Source organism: Cydia fagiglandana, chromosome 17 (assembly GCF_963556715.1).
Source record: "Cydia fagiglandana chromosome 17, ilCydFagi1.1, whole genome shotgun sequence".
NCBI classification, from domain to species: Eukaryota; Metazoa; Arthropoda; class Insecta; order Lepidoptera; family Tortricidae; genus Cydia; species Cydia fagiglandana.
In genome coordinates, this window is record NC_085948.1 from 17,693,530 (window position 1) to 17,712,041 (window position 18,512).

Below are 18,512 nucleotides of genomic sequence, written 5' to 3' on the forward strand. Positions count from 1 at the left end.
AAACGGATGGATCGGTTTCGATGCGGTTTTTTACGTGAAAGAGAGTTTCTTTACGGTGTTTCTTAGCTGTTTGATAAAAACCGCTCCAGAATTTTGAAAAGTAAGTTCTTTTAAAAAATGATGAAAGGCATTTTTGGCTCGTACGGGGGCTACATTTTTCATTAAATAGTTATAGACACTATTTCTCTGTACTATGTATAATGAGTTGGGGTGCGGGAGAACACCTAAAGCATCCTAAAGTAACACTAACAAATAAAACATGAAAATGAGATCGCATGTCAACTTTTATTTATTATAAAACGACTTAAAACCTATAATGATCTAATTAGAAGAAACAGTAAAGGCCACTGAACACTCGCCTCTTAGCCTGTACCCTTATTTATTTATCTACCCGACTTTTAATAAGTATAAAAGCCGTAAGCCGTAACAGACTACCGCACCCCGAGCTTGGTGCGGTCAAGCGACGTACGGCTACCTTACGAGTACACACTATCGATGTGCGGTGAGGTAGTCTGTTACGGCTTTAAGACAAGGGCAATAAAGCAGTCTTCACTGTCGCCGCAATCAGAGCCCTTACCTTGAACATTGAAATTTCGTTATCTGCCTGTCTTGCATATTCAGGCAATAGGCAGGCGAATAGACGGACGGGCGATTGGATGGGTTCGTAGTAGACCCACAGATGCGGCAACGGTGTGCGAGCGAGACAGCGCTGTCTCGCTTGCATACCGTCGGCTAATGCAAGTGTACTTTATAGTCTGAAAAAAAGAGTAGACATTAAAGAGTGGCCACACTGTAGTGTCGTCTCTTTCAAATCAATCTATATAAGAAAACGGGACGACACTATAGTATTGCCACTTTTTAATTCCTACTCTTTATTGTCAGACTATAGATCAATAACAATAATGACAACATTTAAAGACTGGAACAGTAATTTACGATAATAATAAGCTTATTTTTTTATGAGGCGGCCGCGGTGTTACTCTCGGTCGCTTGTTTGTACTGCTCGGCCCAGTGCTCTGGGGTTTTCTCAAATGCCTGAAACAAAAACAAACACACTTACATGATAGAAAGGGACAAACATAAAGTCAATACTAGTGAAAGGTACCCTAAACCCCTTGAGCATTACGGACGCGATTCTAGTATTCTGAAGCGATGGCAATCAAAATTCAACTCCAAATTGAAATAAGGTCATTTTTAGGGTTCCATACCCAAAGGGTAAAACGGGACCCTATTACTAAGACTTCGCTGTCCGTCCGTCCGTCCGTCCGTCTGTCACCAGGCTGTATCTCACGAACCGTGATAGCTAGACAGTTGAAATTTTCACAGATGATGTATTTCTGTTGCCGCTATAACAACAAATACTAAAAACAGAATAAAATAAAGATTGAAATGGGGTTCCCATACAACTAACGTGATTTTTGACCAAAGTTAAGCAACATCGGGAGTGGTCAGTACTTGGATGGGTGACCGTTTTTTTTTGCTTTTTTTTTGTTTTTTGTTTTTTTGCATTATGGTACGGAACCCTTCGTGCGCGAGTCCGACTCGCACTTGCCCGGTTTTTGGGCTTCGTGGCACAGCGGCCCTAAAGACCTCCAGCAGCGGACGCTGTTATTCTGCCACCGCCGTATTTGTATCTAGCTGTAGTATCTATATGTATATATGACTCTTTTATTTCCACAGGATCAATATCTAGACGTGCGTTTCTTGCACAAAGATATGGAAAATGATAAGTAAATAATAATTTAACATATTATGGTACCTCTGCCATCTTCTGTAATAAGAACATTTTGGGCACTTCCTGGTGAGCTCTCTGGCCCCATTCAAAAACGTTCCACGCTAAATCGCCATCGCCAACCTGAAACATTTCAATTGAAAACGAAATTACTACTGAGAACCATTCATTATCAAAATAAAAAGTAAAAAAAAGATTGTATCAAAATTATTTTTTTTACATAAAACATAAATATTTTAAGAAGATACAAACTGTACATCGGTGGACCTTATTGCAAAAGGCATAAGGTCCACCAATGTACAGTCACCTGCAATAATATGTTACTCTTTTGAGGCCCCAAAAATATCTGACATGATCTTATTTGTAGAGCCATAAGAGTGTGTCACATATTTTTGCGGCCTTCGAAGAGTAACATATTATTGCAGGTGACTGTACCTACAGTTAACAGTGTGGGCGATGGTACCTATTCCACCTGTACAATATTTAATCTGTGTTTGCGTCTCACATTTTGTTTGATAAGAGAGTGAGACGCAATGCACATTTGATATTGGACAGGTGGGGTACAGTCATCAGCAATAGTATCTTACACAACTAGGGCCGCAAAAATATATGACACACTCTTATTGCGCTCCAAATAAGAACGTATCACATATTTTTGCGGCCCTAGTTGTGTTAGATACTATTGCTGATGACTGTACCACCCACATTCGTTGGTTGACCATTTCTGATTTGATTAAGTTTTTCTTCACTTCTAATTATTGGAGGTCAAAAATTTGATTTTTTGCATTTTTTTAAGTTACAATAACAATCCTTAGGCTGTTAAAATAGGTATCATAAATAAAACATGTACCTTTGTGAATGACAAGTACAGTTGTCTAGTGAAGGTGGCAATGAAAGCCTTCCTGCCAGCAAAGTCATTCTCCTCCAGCAGACCAGCCTCGCTCAGGAACTTCCACAGGTCGTCTGGAAGAAAAGATTACATCAAGTCAAACAATTAAACTAATCACAAGTATTCTCAATTTTATAAACTTAAGTTTATAAAACAAAAATACAAATATCATTTATAGATCTATATAAAATTATTTTGAAAATAAATAAGTACATATCCCTTCGAGTGGCATTGTCCTCCTCGAGGTCTCTACGGTAAGTGGCGGTGGCCGCGAGACGGACAGACATAACAATCCAGTTGAGTGGCGCAGCCATTTTGGAAAAATATACGTCAAGTGGCGGGGCCTCAACAGGTGATTATAGCGAATTTGGCGCGTGACTTTGTTTTACGCGGGAATTCGACCGTTAGGGAATACTATCATTGTTTATTGACGAATGCATCTTGCAAGAGTGAGCAAGCAAGGCATAGTTTTAACGGTTTTATTTTAGGCGCGAAATGCAGCGTCGCACAGATGCCGTGAGACGGTCTCTGCCAATTACGGGCTTGTTATGACCGAACCTTCTGCCACGCAAAGGCATATTTAAAAAAATGGCCGCGCCATTTCTCCTGCCGTTCAACCGGAGGTGCTGCCACCCGAAGGGATATTTTTATTTTGTGCTAGATGTAGATCCATGCACCATCTCTCTTATTATACCACTCATATTCCAGAATCCTTATGTTTTTTAGATAAAAGAGTAAATCTAGTAATAATCAATTTGTTTATCTAGTAATAACTAATTATTATAAATTCTCTCTCTTTCCGATTCTACTCCTACTTACCTTCTTTAACACTGCCACCAGACATGAATATGTGTGTGAGCGAAGCCATGAGCATGGTCCTCAGTTCCGGCTCCGACACATTGGACGGCAGAGACTCGCACTCCTCTGTCAACACCACTATGTACTGCACCCCACTTTTACCTTTTATCGAGACCAGCTTATAACCATATACCTGAAAGTAAATCGATCAAATGAATACATACAATGCTTGCGATATCTTACATCATGAAGCGTACAAAATCACTTTGAATATAGCTGTAAAAATTACAATATGTTTTCAAAAATAGACTGGCCCATGGCCCAGTAGACAACATGACAATCGCTAACGCTACGTAGCGAACGCAATGTAACTGTTGGTTTGTAGAGGCTGTATATAGCAATCGACACTGGCTTGAGACATTCTCTTTGAATATAGAAAGCTCAAGTTTGAAGTATGTTCGAATTCAAACTTGAGAATTGTCAATCACTCTACTTCAATCATCCGTAATGGCAAGTCATGTGTTGTAAATACAATTAAATAAATAAACAAGATGTTTACAAACTAAAGTGCCTTCCAGTGATTAATAAAACCCTCCAAAGACCTCCTGTAGCGGCTTTACAGTAACCGGTCACTGTTACCGTAATATGGAAGAGTGATGGAGAGACACAAAGCGATTCGATGGCGAAGCGCAAGCGATTGTCGCCTTGGCTAGGCAGCCTAGTTATTGGTATAAAATTGTAAACATACCTTTTTAAGTAATTTTTCAGCAGCACTTATGACACTGGAGACGTACTGCGATGGAGTCTGGCAAGCCGTAGCCAAATGCTTGGCGATATCAGCTTTTTTGATAGGGATCTTGCTTCCTTCCCGATGAAGAATATATCGAGCGCACTCCTTAACGGCGTTCTGCATGTTATGACCATGGTCCTCCTCGTCCGATCCGTCATCTAGCGAAGCTGATGAAGCATTTTGTGTGGGCGGCAAAGACTTCTGATGTTTTCTTTTACTCATGTTTGCGAAACAATCGTTGTAGTAAATAAATTTCGGTAGTAAACTAATAAACAACGTACATTTCATGTGAATTTCCCACTTTAAACACAAACGTCAATGTCAGACTGCTAACCACAGACTAGCTAGAGAATTGGTTAACATTGTCTTTTTGATGTTAGCAGCCCTGATTTTAATTTCAATTTCCAACTGTCGCGAGGAAAGGAGTCTCCGGTTCTCACACGGAAATTTGTTTTCTGTGGGTTCTCGACTCGAGAAATGTCACTCGGTTAATTGAATTATGTTTTGAAATTGTTTTCTTTTGTATTGGTTTTCAAATAGATTTAATTAATTTCGTACAATGCGGAATAAGTTGTAAATTGTGCAGTGCGTCAGCAAGTTCCTACACATTGATAATGAGTTCCGCAGAGATGAATCACATAAAAATAAATCGATATAATTTTCGTAAGAAAATAGTCATATAAAACCGGCGATAATTATTACTTTTGTTGATTAACAAAAATCAATTATTAAAATAGGGTCGATCGATAGAGTGCAATTTCAGAATCATCGATATTTATAGCCAATTATGTCTTTTCGCAGTTTAGGAAAATTATTCAAAACGAAAAAGACTGATAAACAGGAGAGCAAAGAAATGTAAGTAAATAAGGTGATAAACATGCAACAAGTGTTGGACTTGGATTGGACTCCTCTCGCTACTGCGTCGGCGCGGGCGTGTCCTTGAAACCCTAGAACTTAATTTCAGGACAAAAATATGTAGCTCAAAGTTCACCTAAAGTGGCTAAAGTTCACAATGTTATGCATAATTTCGCTTATACTATTCAATTTAACCCTTTGTAGGGCATACTTTGGTATTATACGACAAAAATGACCAAAATAAATGAACATCATTTTTGTGTTTTTTTTTTGTTATGCAGAATTTCCAAGACTGTAATACTCCTAGACTGTGTCATTGTATGTTATTTATTTTGTGGTGATGAGGCTGTAATATTGTTTTTTTTTTATCCAGACCGTTAAAGGGTCCTTTCCAGGCTGACATAAAGTCCGTAAATCTTAGCCATCTGTTAGCCTGTGAAATGTATCTTAAATAATAAAAGAGATTATTATGACCAAATGCAATATTATTTCATTATAATAAAAAATATTATATATTTGCAGCTCATTGCCCGCAGAAAGCTTCCACAAGAGTATTCAGATGTTGCTGGCTTACTCCGGGCAACATCTCACCGAAGCTGGCTCGGAAAACAGGGAAGGTGCGGTATCAATGATATCTTGTTTTTGTCTGTTTAAAACTGCTTAATGGTGCATCAACGTTTTTAGTAGGAAATCTAAATGATATAATATTTATTTATTTGCAGTGTTATTGGACAGCCCGTCCGGCTGTGGTCTTCACAGCGTGGCGGTGCTCCGCTGCCTGGGTCGAAGCCATGGCCTTGCGGGCTCAGACCCCTTTGAAGACCTAGAGATTGACAAGATTGTTGATGTTTTCATCGACCTATTGAACAGTAAGTGGGTACTGTCAACGTCAAAGATATGTTTACATTGTTCGCCTTATTACAAAGGGGTAAGGTGCAAAAGTGTAAACTTACATATTTTTGACATTGATTATACAATGCCTCAAAACATGTACATAAATCAACAGTTAAATTGTGGCACTCCAGGGCTTTTAATTGTGTCAGTTCATTAACTACTGTAAAGTGACTAGCGGGTCTGAGATCTTGCGAACTCTTAAAAAGTGAATTGACAAAAAATTGTACATTTATAATTTACCTGTTTTTACCAATTATCTTACCTGCTCACCAAATTTGACGTGAATCAATTGAGAATTGGTTCTGTAGAGGAGAACATCTGGACAGACAGATATAAAAATGCATTTTTGCCCAAGTTCAAATAGAGACCTTTATTCTCGCTCGTCCAATTATATGTATTTAATATACTAATAAGAGTCATCATTAGTTCAGTAAAAATTAAAAAAAAAACACCAATATGTTTTGTCTTATTTCAGAGATACAAGCCATAGGCGCAGAAGAGTTGGATTCCCAAGCTAGTCCATTCGACGAACAGATGGCGCTAGCGTGCCTCGCCAAACTAGACGCTGTCGTGGCCACCAACCGCGGCCATCTGGCACTCAGCAAGGTAGACTCTTGTTATATATATATGGTACGTATCGTAGTCGTGTTGTTATCTGGCAAAGGTGTTAAAGAGAGTCATTAGTGTACTGTCGCTTACACCGGCTTACGGCGGGGGGTCGTTGTCGATTATCGTAACGATTTGTCATACACACGGTAGATAAAACTGCGCAATTCGGACTACACAGTTTAATCGCTACGATTTATAGTTAACGTGTGTATCCGGCATTAGAAGATGTGATTACAAAGGCGTTTTCCATCCTACAGTTAACCTGGGCGGACTTCCTGCTGGCCGGTATGTGGGAGCACGTGCGGCAGGCGCTGGACCTGTCTAGCGACCAGTTTGCCAACATCGAACTACTGGTTCAACAACTGACTGCGGTGCCAGCTGTGAAGACGGCTTTAGAACGAACGCATGACAGTACATAGACGTTTAGTTGTTTCTGAACGAATCCTGTTTTTTTTTTTTAATTAGAGCCGTAACAGACAACCGCAACGCATCGCGACCTCGGTGCGGTCAAAATATCTCTTTCTCGCTCTAACTTATAGCTGCGTCCTTAACTCACGTACGGCGACCATCACCTTACACACTATCGATGCGTGCGCCGCACCGCAGCAAGGTCGCGGTGCGGTGAGGTAGTCTGTTACGGCTTTTAAGGTTGGCATACACATCTGGATTCAGAGTTTTAATGTCTATTGCTTGTTCATTCAAAATTTCATTCTTTAACCCTTTAAACGCCACTCGTATCGTCATCGTGAACGATATGGGAATGCGCAAAGGGCCAAAGGTTAATAATGAACTGTAGCCGCGCGCATCAGTTGATGTGTTTAGCGGTAGCGATGTTACGATTCGACTTCACAAATCGGTTCAAACCGATTTAGGTCTGAAGTCGACTAAATCGACGTGAGTGTTCCGTAAATCGACTTAAGATACGTTCACCCGCTCTAAACTCATCCATTCATATTTGTTGATGGGTCACTTTCGTTTGACATATTGAGGATTAAAATGTACGCAAATCGATTTTAAACCGCGAAGAAAAATGTTGCCATGCACATTGCCGCCATTATTGAGACGAGTCAAGTCGAAACTAGGTATCTACAGGTAAAGTAAAATGAAACTTATTGTTTAAGTTGTAAGGTTCAATTTCGCATGGGCTTAAAGCGATTGATTTTGCGGTATACTTGGATCGGTTTGGCAGTTTTGCGCCGCGTCGATTTGCTAACTCAACGAATTCGCGGCAATGACACGAAATCGCAAGAGACCGCATGCTCTTTCCTGCTTGTTCGTATAGTGCTTTCCCGTTTTAGCTTTAGAAATGATAAAATTGTGATTTACCGCGCAACGAAAAGTAAAAAAATATTACAAAAGTTTTAAGTCAAAGTTTTTGCTGTCGTGTAAGTCTAAGGATTCTAAGGATGGAACAAAGCGTAAAATTGACAATTCAATTTCCTCAATTCAAAACCAAGTGACTATGGAGCGGTTTGAACTACTGATACTTAAAAAGTAGAAGTTAAATCGACTCGGCCAAATCGGTTTGCAAACCGATTTGGGTTTAAATCGGAGTAGACTTATTCGGTTTGAAAATTTTTCGATTTGACCCATCACTATTTAGCGGTCAAAGGAATAGGTACAATTTGATAAATTGTGTCAAACTATTTCTCCTGAATTTATTAATACATTCTCAGATGTGTTTGTTCTTAATCTGATTGTATATGATTTTTTCTAAAAATAAATGCCTTTTAAGTTGCCCTTAATTTATAGTGATCTCATTAGCTTATTATCAAGTCCGAAAATTTAATTTTCTTTCAGATTTATGGTTGTTAGTATGAATTGTATAAAAGAAGTCAATTGTAATATGTAATCATTTCAACACCTCTTACTCATTTGTAATCACTTTTATACTTAGAGAATATAACCAAACGGAGTGGTCATTAACAAGCGCTCCCCTCTGTCGAAAATAGGAGGCCAATGGTCAACCACATGTCAACCACATGTATGGACTGACGTTTATCTGACATGACGTACCTATACATTTGATGTGCCCCTCCCCCGCAAAAAACGGCAGACTATTTTGTACCGAAAATTATAGACATGGCGTCTCCGTTGGTTATATCCTCTAAGCTTTTATACAGGGTGATCAATCTAAATGGGTCAGTATGGAGAAGTCAGAAACTATAAGAGATAGCGAAATCTGTTCTTAGGAACCATGGCTCCGATTTTAGATTTAATAATAATGGCATTCAATTTTTTTTAAAATCTATACATAACCGGGATTCGAACATGGACAATATTCTTGTTGTTTATTTGTATGGAAACTTTTAAACGATGCATGATAGGTGGGGGGTGCTCGACCAAATATCATAGAGGGCCCCGAGACAAAACAAAGTACATTAAAAAAAATCAAAAAGGCCGACTTTTTTTTTAATTTTTTCAAGTTGGTCCGAGCGCGCTGAGAATTGGCATGCGGTGAGCCTGAAGATTTGGAGGGATCGTGCTATCCAGAGGAGCACAAAGATCAGACTAGTGCGATCCCTAGTATTCTCGATCTTTATGTATAGCTCAGAGACCTGGACTATCCGAGCCAAAATGAAAAGTCGCATCGATGCCTTCGAAATGTGGTGTTGGCGTCGACTTCTGCGAATACCTTGGACTGCAAAGCGTACGAACCAGTCCATTCTAGTAGAGCTACGCATAAACCGCCGGCTGTCGACCATATGTCAAGACCGCATCCTTGCATATTTTGGCCACCTCTCACGACGTTCTCCTGATAGCCTAGAAATGACGACTATGACGGGCAAAGTTGAGGGCCAGAGGACTCGCGGCAGACCACCCGCTAGATGGAGCGCACAAGTTACTACACCGTTGCATCTACATCTGCAGGAAGCCGTACATATGGCGGGTGACAGAAGCCTATGGAAGAGACTGGTCAGCAACATTAGGACATGATGTCACGATCCTCAGCATTGAGGGAACGACTGATGATGATGAGCCTGAAGGCCCAAGATTACAATGTCAAAAAAATATTTTTGGAAAAATCCAAAATGGCGGCGGACACGGGCAAAGACAAATTTCCAAGTAGGTTAAGCGAGCCCGAAGGGCGAGCTTCAGGCCGGGAGGCCGAAGGCCGACCCCGGTGGAGGGCCGAAGGGCGTCGGGGTGGAGCCGACGCCCAAAAATTGACTCCCAATAGGAAAAGTGTTGGGTCGTGTTTAAGATCCAACTTCCCCCTCTCGTGTGGCGCTTCGGGCCTTCGGCCCTACGCAGAGCTCGGCCTTCGGCCTTTGCAAGCCTCGACGGCTTCGGTCATTAAGACAGTTGACTTGGTAGAACACTTGGAAGCACCGAATTCACGCAGTTCGGCCTTCGGCCTCGCGTTTCGGGAGTCGGGGTGGAGGCTCAGGGCATTCGGCCTTCCACCGGGGTCGGCCTTCGGCCTCCCGGCATGAAGCTCGCCCTTCGGGCTCGCTTAACCTACTTGAAAATTTTACTTTGCCCGTGTCCGCCGCCATTTTGAAATTTTCCAAAAATATTTTTTTGATATTGTAATCTTGGGCCCCCAGGTTCGCCGCATGCCGAATCTCAGCGCGCTCGGACCAACTTGAAAAAATTAAAAAAAAAGTCGGCCATTTTGATTTTTTTTAATGTACTTTGTTTTGTCTTGGGGCCCTCTATGATATTTGGTCGAGCACCCCCCACCTATCACGCATCGTTTAAAAGTTGCCATACAAACAAACAACAAGAATATTGACCATGTTCGAATCCCGGTTATGTATGATAGATTTAAAAAAAAAAATTTATGCCATTATTATTAAATCTAAAATCGAAGCCATGGTTCCTAAGAACAGGTTTTGCTATCTCTCATAGTTTCTGACTTCTCCATACTGACCCATTTGGATTGATCACCCTGTATAATCCTACATAATACATTTGAATTTAAAGACAAAATTATTAAGGTTTTACCCTAGGTACTTCTAAAAGCCACATGAGTCTATCCGCCGCCGTACACTTGAAGTTATGTTAAGTAGGTTATTCCCCAGTAACTGGTCACCCTAAACTAAAAATTAATTCTATTCACCTATAAACAGAATTCTTTTTAGTATAAGGTTTCAATAACTGGCCAGCCTTTAATAACTATAGTTAGTTTTTTTAGCATTAGAAATAAGGTAAATATTACTTGGTCAAGCAAATCTTGTCAGTAGAAAAAGGCGCGAAATTCAAATTTTCTATGATAATCCTTCGCGCCTACATTTTTTAAATTTGCCGCCTTTTTCTACTGACAAGATTTGCTTGACCAAGTATAATCTTGATGTGTCTTTTAAATTTTTTTTTCTTTTTTTTTTATTTAAATTAAAAACCTTTTCCAAGTTCTTTCTAATGCTAAAAAAACTAACTATAGCCACCTTATACTAAAATGAATTCTGTTTATAGGTGAATAGAATTCATTTTTAGTTTAGGATGGACAGTTATATCTGGCGAATGGCCCGACGACGTTTTAGATTTCACTATTTACGTAAAGTGAAGAATTTCCTGGACGTAGCTAGTAATTGATCTGCAACATCGAGATTGCACAACGAAACTAGCACTTAGACTTTATTCAACTAAGAGATTGCTCTGTTGTTCAAAACAAATGTAATTTTTTATGCATTTCGGCCATCTCAATACTCATGCGCGAATCGCGGCGCTGAGCCGCGAACGCGAGTGTGGAGCGGGCTTTAGCTTTATCATGTTTTTAGGTTATTGTTATCTGTCTTAATGGCTCCTCGACACCGGCCACTCCAACTGACGCAGCCATGCGGTAGAATGAGATAGCAATATCACTTGCTCCCTCTAACGCATAAATGCGTCTCTTGGCGTGGCCGGCGTTGGCCCATCGTGTAGAGGAGCCATAAGGCGGGATTCCACCAGTGCACAAGCATTTTTGTACTGAATAATTATGCTTGTGCCGCACACTGGTGAAATCCCGCCTTTAAGTAACCAAATTTAACAAAATACTTGTGCCATGAAACCTAATTAAGGAATTTATTGTAACATTTATCACTGGAATATAAGATGTGACCTGTACGGATATGATGGTCGTATTTGTCTACGTGACAGCGTGATAAAACGGTGTCCGTCTCTTTCTATCCCGCAGAGTTAAAAAGTGACAGTTGTTTTATCATGTGGATAAATGTGGATAAAGCGATCCATAAAAGGTTTGCTGTAATATATAAGTCAAATAACCAAATCAAATCTGAGTTATCACTGATTACTTGATTAGTGATTACTTTGTTCACGGCCTAGTTGGTTAAGGCCGCCATTAGCAAAGCTTAATGTGGGACTAGATCGATTTGTGTAAGATTGTTTCAGAACTTTTGTATTTATTTAATTACTTACTAATGTTTTATTTCATAACATAATTCGCCAATAGGTACTTGTGGTATACTTAGATTTTTTTATAGTTAATGGATTGGATGGATATTATCATGAATTTTGTTACGACAGAGATTAGAATTGACCAATTAGAAGTCAAGATAAGCGGCGCCATCTATTGAAAAGTTTTATCGTTACCTTTAAATATTTGTGGTTGAAATTTATTCCTTAAAATGTATAACTTTGTGATAAGCCCTTTAGAACGCCGAGTTATAAACGCATAATATAATTAGCCCCATGCGTGATTTTATTTTAATTTTTCAAATCATTATTTACATCGTTTGAACACCGGAAAATATAAAAATTCTTTTATAAAGTTTCCCATTATTTTATTAAAAAATATTTAAAATGTTGAAAAATTTTGAGCGGTTGAAACGCTCATAATTTTTGGCGCGAATTCTCGATGACGCGATGACGTCACGCGTTGGACTCGTGAACTAACTGACGTTTGTTATTATTTACTGTTCTATGAAACTTATGCAAGCAACTCCGCTCTTTCTGTGTTTATTCGTTGTATTGTTGTTAATAACATGGAAGAACCTAAAAAAACATTTTATACTTCTAATAGGTATTGTTTAGAACCAATGTGTAGAAACACTACCATGAATGCACCCGAGAAAATATTTCTTGATGTGCCAAGAGATGCGAAAGTACGCAAACGATGGTGTAAACTTATGAAAAGAGGAAAACTAAACCCCAAAACTACTTTTCATTGTTGTAAAATTACAACAATGTTGATACATACATGCTCATAAAACGTTACTCGTCCTTTGCGTTTTCAAAGCAAAATATACATACACAGTTTATAGGTTATTTAGTATGGTAACTATACATTTGCTATCACTTTAAGCTTTACACACACACACACACACACACACACACACACACACACAGTAAAATTCATTATATTATTATATTTACATTTCAGCTTTCTTTCCTTTCATCTCAGCGGAAACGAAATTTTTATTGTTGGCGAAATATGCAGACATCATGAAAGCATCTATGTGTGGTAGATTGTCCGATTGCGCTTTGACAAACCCGCTGTCCGTCATCGTCTCGGTGGCGTCGTTTTCTTTGATAAATACTTATATTTTCTATTTCACTTAAATTTCCACCGCTTTGTTGTTTGGATATTTTGCATTGATAAAATTGAAATGGCGCGCTTTGAGTATCCCGTGCGCATGACAATGACATGTTAGATGACAGCACTAACCGTTCAGATACTTACAAAGTTTCATTGTTATAAAAATTATAAATAAAAGATATCTTTATTATTCATGTTTTCAGAAATATCACATGCAGTGTATTGGATCTAATATGGGGTCATATGCTTAATGCGTAAATAAAATGACACTAAACTCAACGAGTGACGTCACGTGACGTTTCGACCAATGGCGTTGCGTTTCGTTCACTAGCTTTTCGCGGGCAAATTTTTGTACTTTTTATTTATTATTTTAAACAATTAAATGATAATTTAATAACGGAAATGCATTTGTAACATGATATAATAGTAACAATCATCCGAATAAAAAATATTTGATTGAAATTTAAACTTCATGCATGAAGCCAAATTGGCTTCATGCATGAAGCCAATTATGACGTATTGTAACAAACTAATTATTGTTTTTATTGCTAAACAAATAATTATGTTTGCAATTATAAGAGAAATGGAATAATCATCGCTTCGGGCAAGACTCGAACTTGCGACCATTCGAAACCCCGGTCCGAACTCTCTTAACCAACCGAGCTACCGAAGCTTACCAGAAGCGTGCAAATTCCATTCGTTCCTTTTTGTTTCCACGCCTAAGGGATGCGAGTAGCGACATCTACCGTTATAATACTTATAATAAATATTTGTATGTATTTTCTGCCTTTTGTCGTTTTTGGCGCTTGAGAAACGCCTTTTCATCAACGTATTTTGACGTCTTTCGCGTTCAAAGGGTGCCAAGTAGAAGTGTAATGTATTGCTTATACTACCTTTTGAGACTTGTTCAAAATTATTGTACTTAGTACTTTGAGAGAGAATTTTACTGTAAAACTGTTAATGCGGTTATTCCATTGACGTATATCTCAGGATTGGCCTTACGGGCAGTAATAAGAATGGTGCATAATTTAGTAGAGCGGTGTGACATCGCTACAACGCGTTTGGTTGATGAGTTCACATCACGCGAACGATTGGTCGCAACTAGTTGCGTTAGACTACACAATTAACTCGAATTCGTAAGTTGCTTATACTACCTTTTGAGACTTGTTCAACACCGCTGAACGGCTGAACTAGCACTATTACTATTAGTGCCCGCAAGACCCGTCCTGAGATATAAGTCAATGGATTATTTTTGAATACCTACCTGTCTTTGTGATGAAAATAAATTATTTACATTTACATTTGTCTTTATTTAAAGCTTAATTAAAATAATTAGTACCCCTGCCTTGCCAGATTATGCTTATTTTTAAAAGACTATAATTAAGTTATTACTTTATCATCAGAAATTTGGCTGCCAATGTGTTTCGCCGGCACAGAAGTCAAGGAAAAAAACAAAGTGCAATCCGCCAGTAGGGGCGGCATAAGCGGCATGTGCTTGATAAAAAGCGCCACCGCCGTTGTGTGAATAAATACACATGTATCCATTTGTGTTATTCAAACGCTTTATAACGCGCGTTGTAAAAGCGCTCGTGATAATGGGGCCTAAGGGCGTAGCAAGAGCGAGAAAGAAATATCATATGCTGACTGGACCAAAGTTGTAGTCTGGTACGCCAGTCTGTTGTAGCTTTAATATGACAGGTTTGTTCTGTTCTGTGATTCAGCAATATATCTGAGGTTCAAAAAAAGTTATTATGACTATTATGTCTATGGTTCTAACCAAAGAAAGTCGGTTATTCAGTTGATTCTTTTTTACATTTGCTCAAGTTCTGGATAAAAAGTAAGTATAAAGAATTTGAGATATTTAATGCGGCTGTTAAATATTTGATGTATTATTGATGGACTAGATTTGACTTTAACACCGGTTCGTTCGCTGGCATGGCTTGAAATTTCTTTAAATTAGGTTAGTGTTCAAAACTTAAGTTTTATTATAGGTATTTTAAAACTTTCAGAATAAGCTACATTTGATTTAGCGCATCGCCTATTGTCTTATGTTTATAATAAAACTAGTAGTAAGTACTTAAAAGCATGTAAATATGTTGTAGTTTCAATGTTTGGAAACTATCTAATTTCTTCATTAGGTAGGTACAAACTTTAAGGTTCTAAGTATATATTTAGAACCAACCGGTATACACGTAGTTTATCTACTAAGCCGGCATACCAATAGGCATAAATATTAGTGTCCGACCGAAACATGTTTTTTTGCCGAAACCGAAACCGAAACCGAATGTTCGGCTTTGGCTCTAGTTTCGGCCGAAACCGAAACCGAAACCGAAACTTTTGTAGACTTGTTAGAATCGTTGAAAAAATGACATAAAACCGCTTTTACACACATATTATGGGGCTGTCAACACCCAATGTCCTTGAAATTTATGTTACTTAAGCAGTTTTTTAAGAAAATTACTAGAGTTAGACCAAGATAATTCTTCAACGATTTTGATAACACACGCAGTGCAAGTGTTATTTTAAACGTCAAAACTTCTATGAAATAAGACGTATAAATAACATTTGCACTAGTTGCACTGCGTATGCTATCAAAATCATTGCAGAATTTTCTTGGTGTAACTCTATTCATTCACCAGTCAAGCTAACATGTAGATACAGGGTCAAGCAAAAACGCGAGCGCAGCGAGCGCGAAATTTTTTGTTAATAATATCGCAAGGCCGGGTACCGATCTTCACCTGGGCCTAAAAGTCCGAAGTGCCCCAGTGAGGCGAACTTTCATGCGAAGTCAAAGCCGTGCTTCAGGCTTCAAAATAAGTAGTTGAGCACAGACTCCAACCAATGTCCATTGTATTAAAAAGCGAGACCGCAGGCTGAGCATGGCGCAGCGAGGCCAAAGGCTAAGCTGAAGTAGAGGACATGTGGAACACAAACCAATGGTAAATTGAGGTAAAAAGTGAGGCTAAGGTTGAGCATTCGTATGAAAAACTGTACTGGGGGCACTTTTAAGGGTTTTTTCTTCGTTTTAATCAATAGTCAGCTGTTCAGCCTCGCAAAATATTAACTATTGAGAAAATCAACTTTGCAGCACTAGTTGAGCGTAACCTTTAGCCTCGCTTAAAATTTGTCATTAGAGGTAGATAGGAAAATGACTGAATAAGTGATTGAATAAGAGCGAAAAAGACATCGTTCGACTCGGGCCGAGCGAATACTCGGCCAACGGCTATCTCATTCACTCCGATACAATCAGACAGTGTGCGCGTTATAGGTATTGACAGCCTCTTAAGACTGAGTCGACCGTCCAGTGGCGCCCTCACTAGTGGAATTGTGTTTTATAATAAACCAATTAAATTATGTAGGTACCTATACCACCTATACATGAATCAGTATATGTACCTAGATATTAATATTGTTGTCCTACTTATTCCCCAACTTTTGGTCTTTGTCCGAAGTACCATTTCGTAAGTTTCGGCCCGGCCGAAAGGTTCGGCCGTATTTTGGCCGAAACCGAAACTACGGCCGAAACATGATTTTTTGGCCGAAACTGGCCGAAACCGAAACCGAAACCGAACCTTCGGTCGGACACTAATAAATATAGACAGTGTGCCCACTGTGCCCAGCCTAAACCATAGATTACCCGCCACTAGATCCCGCATCAAAAAACTAGTGAGACGCCGTTGACTTGCCAAGTCTCCGCTACCGTCGCAAAGGTTTCGTATTCGTAGCTGCTAGCTCTATAATACCTTTACTAAGCCCTCTCATAGTAACGAAGCCCAGCATGGCTAATTGCATTCCGCATCGCATCTTTTTGTAGGTATGGTAGGGTCATTGCGCATGTTTCCGTCCAGCTCTAGTTTTCATACCTAATTCAGCGTAATTCTAATTACCTGCTCCCATCTTAAATGCCGGCACTTTCAACCCCTCTGGTATGGCTATTGCCGGTGTCCATAGGCGACGGTAATAGCTTACCACCAGGCGACGTCCTATCATAAATAAGTGTTCCGTATACAAAGTTTTGTACGGAACACTAAAAAGGCTGATCTATCTTAGTCTAATAATAATCCCGTTTCCAATAAGTGATGACGTTTGAGCGTGAGTCAGCAAATTCAGCATTTCTCTAGCTAGATATACCTACTATCTAGTGATAAACAATGATCTTTTTATCACTCACTAATATAAAGCCATGTGGTCGGCCATGGGCGTCAGTCGACCGTTTCTCTCGCGCCGGCCGGTTCTCTAACCTAACTCTTGTAAGTTATTTTTGATACATGTATTTTGCATGAATACCTACAAGTATTTCTGGTCGAATACCTATTTTTGTTAACTTTTGTGTGCAGAGATTTAGTGTTGACACGTTTTATGGCATTTACTGTGGTTTAGAAGTAATTTTCTGGCTTGGTATTGGTGTCGTAGTTTTGTACCGTTGTTGTAGACGCGTTATTGTGGTGAGACATTGGTGTGTGCATATCAAATCGAAGCTGCTAGTATTTAATAGGCATACCACTAATCTAGGCAGTTGGTAAAGTAGTTATAAAATAAACCTGTAATGTTAAATGCCGATTATAGGCAGGGTGCTCGTAAGAGTCGTAAGTACATGTAGGTACTTTCTAATTTTCCCAATAACAGTGCATTTACGATGTTTGCCCATACAGGCATACATGGGTAAGTATGTGTTGTGTTGTATAAGTTATATTTCATTTTTTAATGTTTTTCCAAGATGATAAAGACTTGTGGTAAAATTATGTTAAAGCTACACGTATGGTTTTGGACAGATGAAAGGTTGCATTCGCAACATTTTTTTACTAGCCTACTTTGGTGTCCCACTTCTAAACAAAGGTCTCCCCTCGTTTAGGTACTGTCATCGGCATTTTCCTGCCATTTGGTTTGGGGTAGAATTAGCAATGTACAAATTGCAGAACATTCCCAAAAAGCGGAAACGTTCTCGAGAATGTTCTCAGAACATTCCTGCAACATGGAAATTATTGTTTAAACAAGAGAATATACTTGAAATAAAGTTTAAATAGGCATAACTTAAAACTAAATGTTATTATGCATATATTATTGTCTATTACAGTTAGCTATTTTGTTGATGTGATAAATTTACCAATAAGTTGCTTAAATTCTCACTTTATATCAGAGAACATTTCGACTTTCGACAAATTTTTCCAAAATTTTTTTTAGTTTCATTAGAATCTAGAGGCCTCTATCTCCCGCCATGCCAAATCTCAGCGCGCTCGGACCAACTTGAATTTTTTTTTTTAAAAAGTCGGCCATTTTGTTTTTTTTTAATGCAGTTTGTTTTGTCTCGGGGCCCTCTATGACATTTGGTCGAGCACCCCCCACCTATCACGCACCGTTTAAAAGTTGCCATACAAAATAAAAGTGGCCACTTTTCCCGCAATTGTAGAATTTTTCCAAAAAAAATTTTTTCATAGGTATCTAGGGGACCCCGAGATTCCGT

General features: G+C 39.0%; 2 protein-coding genes and 1 non-coding gene across 4 annotated transcripts; 1 reads left to right on the forward strand and 2 right to left on the reverse strand.

The window, feature by feature from the left end:
• Positions 1–266: 266 nt before the first annotated feature.
• On the reverse strand, positions 267–4,517 carry LOC134672822 (non-structural maintenance of chromosomes element 3 homolog). Its single transcript, XM_063530777.1, has 5 exons — positions 4,168–4,517; positions 3,441–3,612; positions 2,583–2,695; positions 1,760–1,855; positions 267–1,035 (listed from the first exon to the last, which is right to left on the reverse strand). Exons 1-5 carry the CDS (start codon positions 4,495–4,497, stop codon positions 958–960), a joined length of 789 nt encoding a protein of 262 aa, XP_063386847.1. The 5' UTR covers positions 4,498–4,517; the 3' UTR covers positions 267–957.
• A 146-nt stretch (positions 4,518–4,663) lies between these two features.
• LOC134672823 (glutathione S-transferase 2-like) lies at positions 4,664–7,143 on the forward strand. 2 transcript variants are annotated; one of them, XM_063530779.1, is made up of 5 exons: positions 4,664–5,064; positions 5,601–5,681; positions 5,787–5,933; positions 6,434–6,564; positions 6,825–7,143. In XM_063530779.1, the coding sequence occupies exons 2-5, from the start codon at positions 5,624–5,626 to the stop codon at positions 6,984–6,986; spliced, it is 498 nt and encodes a 165-aa protein (XP_063386849.1). In that variant the 5' UTR covers positions 4,664–5,064; positions 5,601–5,623; the 3' UTR covers positions 6,987–7,143. The 2 variants fall into 2 exon arrangements, with proteins under 2 accessions (XP_063386849.1, XP_063386848.1); XM_063530778.1 differs by having other exon boundaries at positions 5,587–5,681; positions 6,825–7,139.
• A 6,504-nt stretch (positions 7,144–13,647) lies between these two features.
• Positions 13,648–13,724, reverse strand: Trnap-ggg (transfer RNA proline (anticodon GGG)). Its single transcript has one exon. It is a non-coding gene; the product is annotated as a tRNA-Pro (tRNA).
• Positions 13,725–18,512: the final 4,788 nt, after the last annotated feature.